General features: G+C 55.8%; 1 protein-coding gene across 3 annotated transcripts in view; it reads right to left on the bottom strand.

The window, feature by feature from the left end:
* Window positions 1-13,459, bottom strand: part of Atp9a (ATPase phospholipid transporting 9A) — a 114,298-nt gene that overhangs the window by 24,537 nt on the left and 76,302 nt on the right. For all 3 annotated transcript variants that reach the window (XM_078051902.1, XM_078051903.1, XM_078051904.1), the window contains 2 exons: window positions 12,310-12,522; window positions 4,593-4,754 (listed from right to left, as the gene is read on the bottom strand). In XM_078051902.1, the coding sequence (XP_077908028.1) occupies window positions 4,593-4,754; window positions 12,310-12,522 (375 nt within the window). The remainder of the gene's footprint in view (window positions 1-4,592; window positions 4,755-12,309; window positions 12,523-13,459) is intronic.

The raw sequence follows: 13,459 nt of genomic DNA, 5'->3' as shown, positions 1-13,459 counted from the left end.
GGCCAGCAGGCAGGGTGCAAGAGGCCGGCAAGAGCGACCCTGTGACCGCCCACAGTCGCTAAAGCACCGGACCCACACTTCCTCACATCGGGAATCGGAGAGTCACCGCCCACGACAGGCACACTGTGTGGCCACATTAGGAGGGGGTGTCTCAGCCTCTGTACAAGTGACGTCCGGAGCCTGGCTGTTCTTCGTTGTGGGGCTCCTGTGCACCGCAGGACCCGGAATCCCTGGTCTCCACCACTAGAGGCTGGGGCTGTGCCTCCCACAGTGTCTCCAGAGATTGTCAAATGAGCCCAGGGTGAAAATGGCCACGTTGGAGGAGCACAGAGAGATCTGTGCGGTGTAACGCTGATTTCCACCCAAACCAGAGATAAAGGAAGACTCAGAAAGTAAGAAAAAATCAGCAAGATAATAGGTATGCCATTGAAGACCGCCTGCCGAGGTGCACGATCACGGTATTATTTTTTTTTTTAAGTAGTCAAAAATGAGAAACAACCTAAGCATCCAAAATAAATAAATAAATAAAAGTAAATAGCTGGATGAGGTGGCACACACCTGTAATCCCAGCAACCCAGGAAGCTGAGGCAGGACGATTCCAAGTTCAAGGCCAGCCTGGGCAACTTAGCAAGGTGCTTCCTCAAAATAAAAAAATACAAAGGGCTGGGGACATAGCTGTGAGCCCCTGGGTTCAATTCCCAGTACCGAAGAAAAAAATAAAAAGTGAATGAAACAGCGGTACATTTTCAACAAAGCATCATGCACACGCTAAAATCAGATTCTAACGATAAGAGGAAATTTCCTTCCTCTGCATGTGTTTCAGAGGGGGGAGGGGAAGCTTGGAAAGACTGATCAAAAGTTCAGCGCCAATTTTATAAAAATGTGTGTGGATATTCACAGTCATGTACGCTCAGGAAAAAAAACCTGAGTGGAGGCGAGCCATTCATAGTCCCTTCCCTGCATCGTGACCTGTTCTAAACACCTGCACTGTGAACGCTGGCTCTGAAAACTCTCAGGCAGTGGGAGCTGCCGTAGGTGAGGCAGACCGGCCACCTGCAGGCACCCCGGCTTCCAGCAAGGCCCCTTCTGCCGTGGGGAGACCCAGGGCCATGTGCCACCTCGTGTAGCATGACGTGTGTCTGGAACAAGAGCCTCTTACCACCAAACAAAGGGTGGAGTGTCCCGCTCGCCTGTTCTAAGAGAAGTGGGCGTTGGGGACTCTCCGATGATGATTCAGCCCCTGAGTGACCTCAGCAGAGCCCCTGGCCCGAGAATTAAAAAAAAAAAAAAAATGCTGGAATGAAATCAGAGCGATTCTGTGGGAGATAATGGCTCGGATTCCTCAGGAAGCCTCACCCACGGGAGTGAGGCTGGGCGCGCTGGGCAGCAGATGTGTGCTCAGGGCAGGCGGGCGTGGGCCAGTGGGAAAGCGCAGCTGTGTGGGAGAAGAGGCTCCCCCCACCCCAAAGTTGCCAAGGATCAGGTCCCACACGGTCTGAGCGTTCCCACTGGAAATAAAAGTCCCTTAGGATGGGACGTTTCCCATCACGTCCACACCGTGCGTCTCTGGATCCTCAGCTCAGGCGGAGAGCGCCTGTGACCCCAGCAGTGCAGGGGCAGGGGCCTCCACGGCAGTGCCCAGTGTCCTCCACTCCTGGTGTTCACGCCTCGCTGGTCACCGCCTCAGGACAGGTTGGACCTGGGAACTCGCTTGTGATCATGGACAAAGGCTAAAGCACCGGATGTCACTTCTGATGCTGGGTTGCAGGCGGAGGTGTCTCCCTGCTTGTCCACGTTCCCAGCTGCTCGCCCTGATGGACAGCTGGCTGGGCATGAGCTGAGGGCGGTCCCTGGTCCCCAGTCAGTGAAGAGCTAGGCCTCAGTCTACCCACCCGCAGGGACCTGGATCCTGACAACACCGATCCCGTCAGCAGGACCGTAGAGCGAGTGGCCCTGGCCAGCCCCTTGACCGCTCACAGATCCTGACCAGAGGACCCAGCCAAGCTATGCCCGGCTGCCTGGCCCAAGAGACTAGCAGGGACTACACAGGTCATTGTTTCAACCCACTGAAGGTGGTGTCACCTGCAAGGCAGCAATGCCTAACTGACCCAACAAGGCTGCAGGTGCCCCTGAGCTTTGGGGCACACCTCCTGGCACACCATAGCCCTGGGTCCTAGAGGAAAAGACCACCAGCTGGAGCCAGACGGCCTGGGCTTGGATCCCTGCTGGCGCGGTCCGGCTATGTGACCTCGGGTGGCTTCTCAGCCCTCCACACCTCAGCTTCCTGCTCTGTCGACCGTCAATCATAAACGGTGCCTGCTCTGCTACACGACGGTGAGAAGCAAGTGAGGTGGCTGACCATGACATCACTTAGAACAGCCATGGGTGCACGGCAAGCCTTGGTTAACTGTCACCCGCGTTACTGCTGGTGACCCTCCCACTGTCACTACTGCTGTGGCTACGCACCTCTCCTGCCATTGACCCCAGGCTCTCGGCCACCTTGGAACTGACCACGAACACTGTTGGGAGCCTAAGTGGGCTACAAAGAGCTGAGCTGTTTTCTTTGTTTTGTTTTAAATATCCTTTTCCCTGACCACCCCCCAAAAAACAAGTGGGGATGCACGCTTGTATGTCTGCCCTGCCCTGCGCACCTGCTGTGTGTCAATGGAAAGTAGGTTAAAAATCTAAAATAGTACAGCAAATGACACTGCTGACTGGTCACCATTCTTCCCACTCTGTGACCGCATGAACTGAAAAACGCCAGGTTCAATCGCAGCAAGGGTGCCAAGAGCAGTCGGAGGAGATCACAGTCTCCTTGGCAAATGGTTCTGGATCAACTGGGTATTCACATGCAAAAGAGTGAAGCCCCTACCTCACACCATGTGTAAAAGTTAACTCAAAACGGACTCCAATGACCCCATAAGCTAAAATTATAAGATTCCCCAAAGAAAACACAAGGGTGAATCTTCACGACTTTGGAGTTGGCAATGGATTCTTAGATGTGACACTAAAGCCAACAGCAGCAACGAGAACAGATAAACTCAACTTCACGGAGATTGGAAACTTTGGTGCATAAAAGGACATTATAAGAAAGTGAAAAAGACAACCTGTAAAAGGAGAGACTTGCAAATTATCTATCTTATAAAGGTCTAATATCCAGAATATATAAAGAACCCTTACAAAATCCACAAGAGGACAACCCAACTAAAAACTAGGCAAAGGACTTGAAAAGACATTCTTGGAAGATACAGATATGGCCAAAAACTCATGAAAAGGTGCTCAGTGCCATTAATCATTAGGAAAATGCAGATCAAAACCATGATGCAATACCTCTGCATAACCCTAAGGACGGCCATAATCAAAACACGTTAAAAATTTTAAGTAACAAGTGTCGGCAAGAATGTGAAGAAAACGGAAACTTAATGTATTGCTGGTGGGAAAATAAATTGGTTCAACATTTTAGAAAATAGTTTGGCAGTTCCTCAGAAGACTAAAGAGAGAGTTACCCAGCCACCAGGTAACCGACCTGCCTGACTCCACCGTGTCAATCCCCACACCCCAAACAGGCGCTCATCCTCGTCCCTGAACAATCCCAGCAGCACCATTCACAATGGCCAGTGGTCAAACAACTCCAAAGTCCATCAGTGGGTGGACGCATTAGCAAAATATGGTACAGGCCATGCACCCCTCACCCCAAACAAATGCTCCCAACCCCAAAATTTGTTGAGCACCAACATGACGTTGCAAGTGGAAAATTCCACAAGTGTCCTGAGGCAGGTTGTGATCAAACACCAGTGCACTGGAAACACTGTAGAAAATGTCCTGGGCCTACGTGTGCAAGGTGCATAGGAAACAGATGAATTTCACACTTAGACCCAAGGCTCCCTTCCAGGGTATCAAGTTACCTCCGTGCAAATATTCCAAAATCCAAGAAAAAAAAAATCCAAAATCCAAAATCCTCTGGTCTCAGCGTTTAGGATAAGGATGATATCCACCCCGTCATGCGGCGATGGAATACGGTCAGCCGTAAGGAGAAGTGAAACTCAGACACGCGCCACGGCAGGGCCACCTGGGAAACACGCTCCAGGAAAGAAGCCGGTGACCACAGGCCACGGTGACCGGTTCCATTCACATGAAACGCCAGGAACAGGTAAGTCCCCGGGACAGAAAGCAGAGCGGTGGCTGCCAGGAGCCAGGGTGGGCGAGGGGCTGCTTTTGTGGATGATGACGATTTGACACATTTTGAGACCTGACCACGCTGGGGACTTGTGCAACACCAGGAAGGTCTAAACACCACGGAATCGCTCACTTTAAGATGGCTCTCTGAGTCGAACCTCAACACGTGTGTATTAAATCAAACAAAATAGAAGGAATCACGTGTCACCAGGAACTGCCCGCCTCCGGGCATCGGAACCTCCCATCCCTGCAGCCCGGCTGGGCTGAGCGGAGGACTGGAGTGGGCCCCGTGAACTGGACCTCTTTCTGCTCAGAAGACACCTTCCGTGTTGGTCTGGGCGGCAGACACCACCCTGAGGAGGGCTGGAAAGGCCACGGGGACATGGGGCATACGGGGCGTGCGGGGCGGGACTCACCCTGACGATGATGCCCATGCGCTTGCTCTCGTAGGTGAAGGGGAAGATCTGCAGGATGGTGAAGTTCAGGATCTGGTCGCCAGGGGTCCTCAGCTGCATGGAAGACTGGTCTCGGCCCACCAGGGTCAAGCCCACGCTCTCCGTCCACTGGACCAGGGCCACCTGAACACGACAGACACACACGCATGTGAACACCCAGGCACAAGGAAGGGCAGGGACAGATGACGGACACGCAGTCACTGCACCTGGGGACAGCAAGGGCCTCGGCCCAAGGGGCTGCCGCCCATGACAGTGTCTGTACCAGGGGTCTGCGGGGCCATGCTCACAGTTGACCCTCTGGAAGGTCACGTGGTCCTTGAGACCCCAGAGCAGGCCGCACACCACAGGCCCGGCCTTGAGGGACCACACCACCTCTCAGGAAGGATCTGCACCAAGCCCAGCAAGCCCCAGGAGGGCCAGGTGCTGTGGCACTTGAGCCCGTGCCCTCCCGGGGAGGATCGGCAGGGTTCTCAGCGGGGCGTTGCTGCTGCCAGGGGACATGGCCATCATAACAGGGAAGGGGTGCTGGTGGCCAGAGAGGCAGGTCACAACAACCTGCAGGACACGGGATGGGACCACAGCAGGTCACACTGCAGGGAGTCGATGGCAGGAGACTAAGCAACGGGTCCCCACAGATGAGGACACCAAGATGAGAAGCCCAAGGTGACGGAGCAGAGAAGTGGCAGAGGCCCAGGCCAGGTGAGCCCCGGACCTGCCTGTGGCAAAGTCCCCCCCCTGCAACACTCTGTTCCCAGCGGGGCCTTGACACAGTCTCAGCCAGATGACCGTGTCCTGCAGATGAACGACGGAGAGGCCGGGCGGGGCCAGGCCAACAGAATCCCAGCCCCAGCCCCAGGGGACAGCGGCCTCTGTGTCACACTGGTGGAGCAGGCGGCCCTGCGGGAATGCAGCCCAGGATGGCCGGAGCTTCCAGTTTCTCAAGAAAAACCTGAGATCTGGACTCGTCCTGAGATGTCCTGACGTTCAAATGTAAGCCACTGGTTTTCACGTCTTGAAAGTCCACCAAGAAATTAAAACACGTCTGCTGAGCAGGGGGTCTGGGGACTCCCGGAGAAGGAGGAGAGGAGAGGGAGGAGGAGAGGGGAGAGGAGAGGGAGGAGGAGAGGGGAGAGGAGAGGGAGGAGGAGAGGGTGGGGAGGGGCCGGAGGTGGCAGGCCCCCTGCACGGGAGGGAAGGAGGATGAACAGTGCATGAGACCCAGAGAGGGGGACCTGCTCACTCCTGGGAGGCAGGAAGGGCCAGCTCCGTGGTGAGAGGGACAAAGAGACCCAGCAGACCTGGGCCCGCTGCTGTGATGGGCGGAGACAGGACCCTCTGCGAGGTCCGGGCCCCTAACACACGTCCCCGGTGGGGCCACCTCAGCCCACGGTCACCATTGGAGGGTTGATGGGAGGTAGAGTGGCAGAGGAATGGCCCCAAAGCAGCCCTGGTCCCCAGAACCTGTGAATGTGACCTCCCAGGACTTTGCAGATGTGACCAGGAGGCGGCCCTGAGAGGGTGAGATCACCCCAGGGGACCCAGGTGTCCCCATGTGACCCCACGAGTCCTGCAGGGGAGCCCTTTGGTCTGTGGCCAGAGATGTGAGAGGAGGAGGTGGGGGGACACCGCGGATCTTGCAGAGGGAGGAAGGGGCCATCAACCAGGAATGTGGACCAACTGGGGAGCCCCAGGAGGAAGGACTCGACCCCAGAGCCCACAGCAGCAACGCGGCCCTGTGGACACCTGATCCCATCCCTGGGAGACTCCTGTGGACCTCTGACCTACAGCTGAGAGAGAGCAGCTTTGCTTCCTTTTAAGATACCACTTGTTACCATAGCAACAGGAAACAAGCAGAGGATGGACGGCTTCTAATGGTCAAGCCAAAGAAGCCGACTTTGTAGTCAGATCTAAGCCCTAAAACACGGTGTCTTAAAAAAAAAAAAAAGTATCTCCTGCCGCTTTCTTCTCACAGTTTAATCTTTAGGGGAAAAATAAGAAGGCAGATGTTTGGGGAGGGTTGAGCTGGGAAAGAGGCTATTCCGCAGGCCTTGGTCACAGGGAGAGTTAATAAGCCCGTCGTGAACTGAACACGTCCCAAGTGAAGCTGGGCTCGTGGCACACACCTGTGATCCAAGCAAACCAGGAGGCTGAGGCAGGAGGATTGCTGGTTTGAGGCCAGCCTAGGCAAGTTAGTGAGATCCGACCTCAAAATAAAATTGAAAAAATAAATAAATGAAAGGGGGGCTGGGAATGTCGCTCAGCAGTTCACCTCTGGGTCTGCTCCTAATACCAGAAAAGAAAAGAAAAGAAAAGAAAAAGTCAAAAGAAAACCTGGTAGGTGGGAAGTACACTCGATACCTAACTCACCACCCACCTGGCTGGGCCAGCGTGTGGGTCATCTCCTCTTGTGACTGGGAGCTGCACCCCAGCCGCTGCCCAGGACTGGACGGCACAAAGCTGGCCAGGAAGAGAGCAAAACTCCCAAAATGGAAGTGCAGAGCGTATGCACCACCGTGAGCCCGCTCTGGCAATCAGGGATGCCTCTGTGTCACGTTCTCCAGGCCTGAAACAGTTCTAGCCACCACCTCTGCGTGGCTGGGAGGCAGAGAGGGTGGCTTCTCCCAGGGATGGCCTACCCCCGGCACTGCCCCCCTCCAGCGCGGTGTCCCTTTCACCAAGAGAGCACTGCGGAGCCCTGGGAGAGGGCCGCCCCAGCTCCTTGTTTCTGGGACCCCTGGGACTCGTGGGGGCCGACCCACCGCACCTCAAGGACCTAAGCTGGAGCTCACAACAGGCCCCAGCCCCAACACCACTGTCCTCCGTGCCCCGACCAGGCCTCTGAGAAACAGGGGCTCAGGAGACTGCTCCCCACGGCCTGTCCCTCCCACGGCCTGTCCCTCCCACGGCCTGTCCCTCCCACGGCCCAGGCTGGCTGCGCTCGGATCTTTGGTTTTGTTTCTGTTGCTGACATCGAGGGTGCTCACATGGCAGGGAGTCATTTTCAAGACTTTCCCGTCTTATTTAACAATGAATTAACTGGGATTAAACAGCTTTCAGTTTTGACCCACAGACGATGCCATCACACTGACCTCCACCTTTCAGAGAAAGGTCTCATCAGGTCTCTCTCTTCTTTCCATCTTTCTTTTTGCTACTGCTCTGCATGAGCCTTTGAAGCCCTGTTTGCCGCCTGCTCACCTAGCCACGGGTCCCCCGGGCCGGTGCAAGAGGAAATGCTGAGTTACAGGTCCAAGAACTCAAAACAGACAAATGTCCCCGAGGAAGAGTGGTTAGAACTGGATGCAACTTTTAAAAATATATATATTCATTGTTTAGTTGTAGGTGGACACAGCACCTTTATTTTGTTTATTTATTTTTATGTGGTGCCGAGGCTCAAACCCAGGGCCTCGCACGTGCTGGACGAGCGCTCTACCGCTGAGCCCCAGCCCCAGCCCCTGTATGCACTTTTGACCGTGCTTTCTTCCATAGCAAGCCCCTCAATGGAGTTCGGGAACCTCGGTGTCCCCTCAGTCCTCTCCTGAGCCCTGCAGGGGACAGTTCATTCCCCACTTCCTGCTCCCAACTGCAACACAGTCAGTGTTCATTTAAACCTACTCTCTAACCAAACACATAGAGCCCCCAGAGCCCTGGGGGTAAGACGGGGTACTCCGTGGAGCTGAGGTGCTCACAGGGATCATCCCACAGCACATGACTGGGAGGGGCCTGAGCCTCCACGTCCTGAACCTGGGTCAAGGTCTTGCGGGGCCTCAGGACAGAACTGGGGGTCAGCGCAGTAGCAGGCACAGCAGCTTCAGGACCATGAATGGCACAGGAATCCACGAGATGGGAACGAGACCAGGAACTGGAGCAGAGCCCGGGCGGAGGACCTCGTGTCGGGTTCTGCTGTGTGTTCTGCTCTGGGTCCAAGGAGGACGTGAAAGGGCAGAGCCCACTGCTCCCCCTCCTAACACGCCATCTCGACGCTGTGGTTGTAAAGTGTTGGAATGATGAAAGGGTGAGGGGAACTTTAGTGTGTGCAAAGAATCTCTCCGACATTCGTCCCGGTGGAGCCGCAGAGGAAGAGTCCTGGGAGAGGAGAGGTCTCTGCGCCCTGCGTCACAGCCTGAGGAAGCCACTTGGAACGTGTGACATAATACCTAGAACTCGCTGCTCTGAGACCGCTGAGCTCTGCAGGGCACCGCCCGATGTGACCAGAGGGTGTCATTCGGCAAAACCCTGCCAGTCCACACACATGTGACGTGTGGTCACACCCAGCAGGTGCATGTCCACACACATGCATGCCCACACTATCTACCTCTACCTATGTACACGGACACACTACACAACTGCACTGTGGGGAGGGGTCATCTCACAAGGGTGAGCACTGCAGGTCAATTTTAGTAACTCCTTTTGGAATCTGTAACTTCCGCATTTTCTGTAGTGAACACTTGGGATTCAGAAGCTTTACCAGGAGTTCACAGAGGAGACCCTGGAGCCGCGGGGTGGGTTCCCGCGGCTGGAAGAGCAGCGCCCCTTGACCTGGCACCCCGAGAAGCAGTGTTTTTGATGTCACATCTCCACCTTGCACCCCCAGTGCCCCCAACCCTGCCACAAGCCCTGAAGTGTCAGAGGCTGCCTGGCTGGGACCCGCCTGCTCCACCCTGGAGGGACTTCGTTTTCCTGGGAGCCAGCGTCTGCAGCAAGGAGGGCCAGTGCCCCTCGGGCTGTCATCTATCGCTGAATAAAGACCCTTCAGGGCTTCCAAAGCGGAATGTGCACAGGAAACAAATTGGGGAAATCCTGCTTTCTGTTACAAGAAACGGATCCTCCCCCAACTGGTAGAAATTACGCCAGCAGCTCAGCAGCACAGGGAACGCTGGTTTCCCTGCGCTCTGCGTCCCCTGACCCCGCCACCGCTGGCCAGGTTTTATTGATATTGAATTTCAAAGGTGCAATGCTAGCCCCAGCCCAGCCCATGCGGAATCCTGCAGGGATCTGGAAACACTGCGGCCTTCTGAAAGAGGCCACTTGAACGAGATCTGGCCCCCTCTGGGTCACGTGACGTATTTCTATAAACACGCTGGTATTTTGCCAGATCCTTTGAAAGAAGTCAGAAGGCAGAAAATTCCTAGCGGCTGCCCGCTCTGTGGGATTACGGCTGCCCATTTCCTCATCTGTATTCTCACATGTTCCTCTATAGCCAGGAAATAACGAATAGATAATGACGAAGGGGGGGTGAACACACAGCCACAGCCACCAACAGGGTGGTGGTGCTGGACTCCAGGAGACACCAGAGACAAAGGAGAATGGCTCTGTTTGTTGTTTGTTCAATCGTGACTCGGAATCTTAGAAAAACAAGAGGAATCTGCAGCCAAGCACCATTAACGGACAGAAGAGATAAAGCACTATTCACGCCCGGGACAAGAAGCCCAGGAGCACAAAGCACTCCACGGAAGATTTACCCTTCTGGAAAAACCTCTGCACGGCCCGAAAACAAACGTATCAGAGTTCAGTGGGGACAGCGCAGGGTGGACAGGCGGAAGGACGTCGTCGGGAGAGATGCGTATCAGCGGCGCCCACAGGCACAGGGCTGCTGAGGTCCTCCCCGGTGCAGACCCCATCAGAAGCCGCAGGCTCCAGGAACCACCACGGCCACGGTCCTCGTTCACAGCTGAATCTCCTCAGCTGTGTAGCACGCGCAAGGCCCTGGATTCCATCCCAGGACCGCAAACAAATAAGTCAATCACATGACATTCCGCGGTATCTGCTCCCACTCCCAATGGGCAAAACAAGACCCAACAGGACAAACCCAGGGAGCCTCAAGAAGTTAACAAGATAAAGCAGAAAGTAAGTGCCTAGTCACGAGCTGCGGGCCCAGCGGTCAGCAGACCACCCCTCCTGACCCCTCCCCCTCTGCACACACTCCCAGCTCACAAGTCGGGGTCGGGCGACATTCTTCTCTCCTAAAAAGCCTGGTTCAAATGTCAACGGTCACGGGTGAACTGGGCTCTATGGCTGGAGCCACCCAACCCGCACCCAGCAGTCTGCACGGAGGAGTCTCCGAGATGACAAATTCCAACACCTGAGGACAGGGAAGGCTCATCTCAGTGCCCTTTCCCAGCTTCGAAAAGGCCCTCGTGTGCCCTCTCCAACAGGCTCCCAGATGCTGCAGATTAGCCCAGACTTTCAGGCGCTTCCTCACTCAGTGAAGCCCCCCTTCCCAGAGGGAAGGGAAGAGAACCGGAGTCCTCCAGCATGGATAGAAGAAGAAAATGGCTTTTTTAAAAATCTGGAAACACTGGCAATTGGTATCATGAGCCTTAAAAATACCCAAGCAGACCACCAGGGTTCCTGCCTGCCTACCAACGTCCCCAACAACACCAGGGTGGGTCCTAGGGTTCAGGGACATAGAGGCAGAGCCAGGAGCGGCCACCCATGGGTGAGGCTGGGACTCCAGGATTCGGGCGCTCTATGCCTCGCTACTCCAGGGACATGGACTGCTGATGCAAAGACTCCGTGTGACGAGCCCCATCGCTCCACTTCTAGAAATGTTAGGTCACGTGTGCTCACCGCAAAACGCTTCCAAACACGGTGGCTGAAAATGAGGACCAACCCAGACACAGCGCTACACACCTGTGCCCTGGCGACTCAGGAGGCTGAGGCGCAGCCCGCAGTAAGACCCTGCCTCACAATAAAAGATAAAATGGGCTGGGGACGTCGCTCAGTGAGTGCACGCCTGCACTCAACCCCCGGTACCCAAATAAATAAGTCATGGAAATGAATATCAGGTCTAACCAGGTTCCAAGGACATGAGCCCAGATAAAGACGTTAAGGTGCGCACGCAGCCGCCCTGAAGTGCTGTTGACCATGTTTGAGAAAATTGGCAAAGATGAGAAAATAGTAAGTGAAAAAAAGTGGACACAAACCACGTCTCTATGAGAAGCCCCATCTTACAAGGGCAGCTGGGTGTACATGAAAAGACTGGACGGCCCCTTCAAACCCTGGCCCTGCCCCCCGGGGCTGCGGCCACCAGACCGGCTGGCGAGGGAGATGGCCAACAGCCCTGCAGACAAGACCTCAGCGGAGTGATCACAGGAAATGCCACCAGGAGCAGAAGGCACCAGCATCAGGGACTCCTGACAGCGGGCACCCAGCAAGACAGAGCCACAGTGCACAGCCCACAGTCCCCAGAGGGCACTTCCGAGGGGGCCGATGTGACCTGAACACTCACAGAGTCAGCAACCTGGAGGGGCAATGGGCCCCTCTTCCTCTTCATTTTTTCCAAAATATTCTGATATTTTTTCACACTGAATAAAAATTGTTCCTACTGCTGGGCACAGTGGCCCACACCTGTAATCCCAGTGGCTGAGGAGGCCGAGAGGGGAGGACTGCGAGTTCAAAGCCAGCCTCAGCAAAAGGGAGGCCCTACGCAACTCCGTGAGACCCTGTCTCTAAATAAAATGCAAAATAGGGCTGGGGACGTGGCTCAGTGGTCGAGTGCCCCTGAGCTCAATCCCTGGTACCAAAACGTTTTTAAAAATTTGCTCCTATTATCAAAATCAAAGTTTTCTTGGAAAGAGAAAGGAAACGGGGAAGCAGCACCCCAGGTGTTGAGAGCAGTGTCACAGACATCTGTGCTCCCGAGGACAGGGACGGAGCTGGCCTCCGCGCCGGCCGTTACCTCGTCAGGGCTGGACGCCTGGTACACGCGGCAGGAGTCCTCGTACTGCTTCTCGGCCTCAGCCTGGTCGGTCACGCCGTTGGACTCGTACACGGGCGTCACGTTGTGGCAGAGGGCGATGGCCTTCACGGCCTCGTGCACGCGGCTGCTCATGGTCCGCCGGACCTTGGTGGTGACGGTGGGCCCCTTCTGAGCTGGCGGCTCCTGCGACTGCTGCAGGGAAGAGAAGCGAATGAGGACAGGGAGCCTGCGCACGGCCACCGCTTCAGCCCGCGTGACCCAGGTGACGAGGACACCTCGCTTCCAGGAACCTCATCTTTTAACCTCAGCAAAAAACAAACATGAAGAGGGGGAAATGACACCCTAATGAACGTCACGCTGCCTAGGGACACTGTGAGCCTGTCTTCTGGGGACGGTGCCAGGGGTGTCACAGCGAGGACTCTGTGGCACTGAAGGGGGTCCTGGCCTGGGGGGCAGGGCTTCTTCACCAGGAACCACCAACACGTGGGCTGGGCCAGTCGCCGCCGTGGGGCACCCTGTCCCTACGGACGCTGGCGAGCGTGGCAGACCACCAGCTAGCTACCACTGGGGACGGGAGGACCAAGGCGGGTCACCAAGGGTCCAGTGAGGGACAAAACCATCCTCAGTGGAGAGCAATTGCTTTAAATGTGCCCCCTCTGGGGTGTGCAATGGAAGGTGACGACTTCAGTGGGTGACAACAGAGCCACAGTGGGGTGACCCAGGGCTGGCCCCCCAAGGCGTACCAGTGACACGCAAACGGGAGGGTCGTGGGCAGCCGTGGTGTGGGCTCTCTGGGCCTCAGTTTCCTAAAGTGGAGAGGGGGGCTGGCGGGCCTGTCGCACACAGCCCCACACCCAGCCTAGGAACGCCCCGCAGGGCGCTCAGCACCAAGCGTGGGGACAGCAGCACACAGCCCCCTCCCACCCATGTGACACACCAGGTGCCACCTGGGCCTGCCTCTGAAGGAAGGGCTCTACTGCCTTGGAGTAGAATAACAAGTACGGGGCTGGGGTGCAGCTCGGTGCTAGACGGGGTGCCCTGCCCGAGAGAGGTCCTGGGGCCCACTGGCACCAAAACAAAAAGATTAAGACCCCTGGGGGAGACTACTTGAATTGTTTTGTTTTAGTGC

Source organism: Ictidomys tridecemlineatus, chromosome 5 (assembly GCF_052094955.1).
Source record: "Ictidomys tridecemlineatus isolate mIctTri1 chromosome 5, mIctTri1.hap1, whole genome shotgun sequence".
In the NCBI taxonomy this organism is placed as follows: Eukaryota; Metazoa; Chordata; class Mammalia; order Rodentia; family Sciuridae; genus Ictidomys; species Ictidomys tridecemlineatus.
Note: the sequence above shows the minus strand (reverse complement) of the source record. Positions and strands in the feature narration are given on the sequence as shown.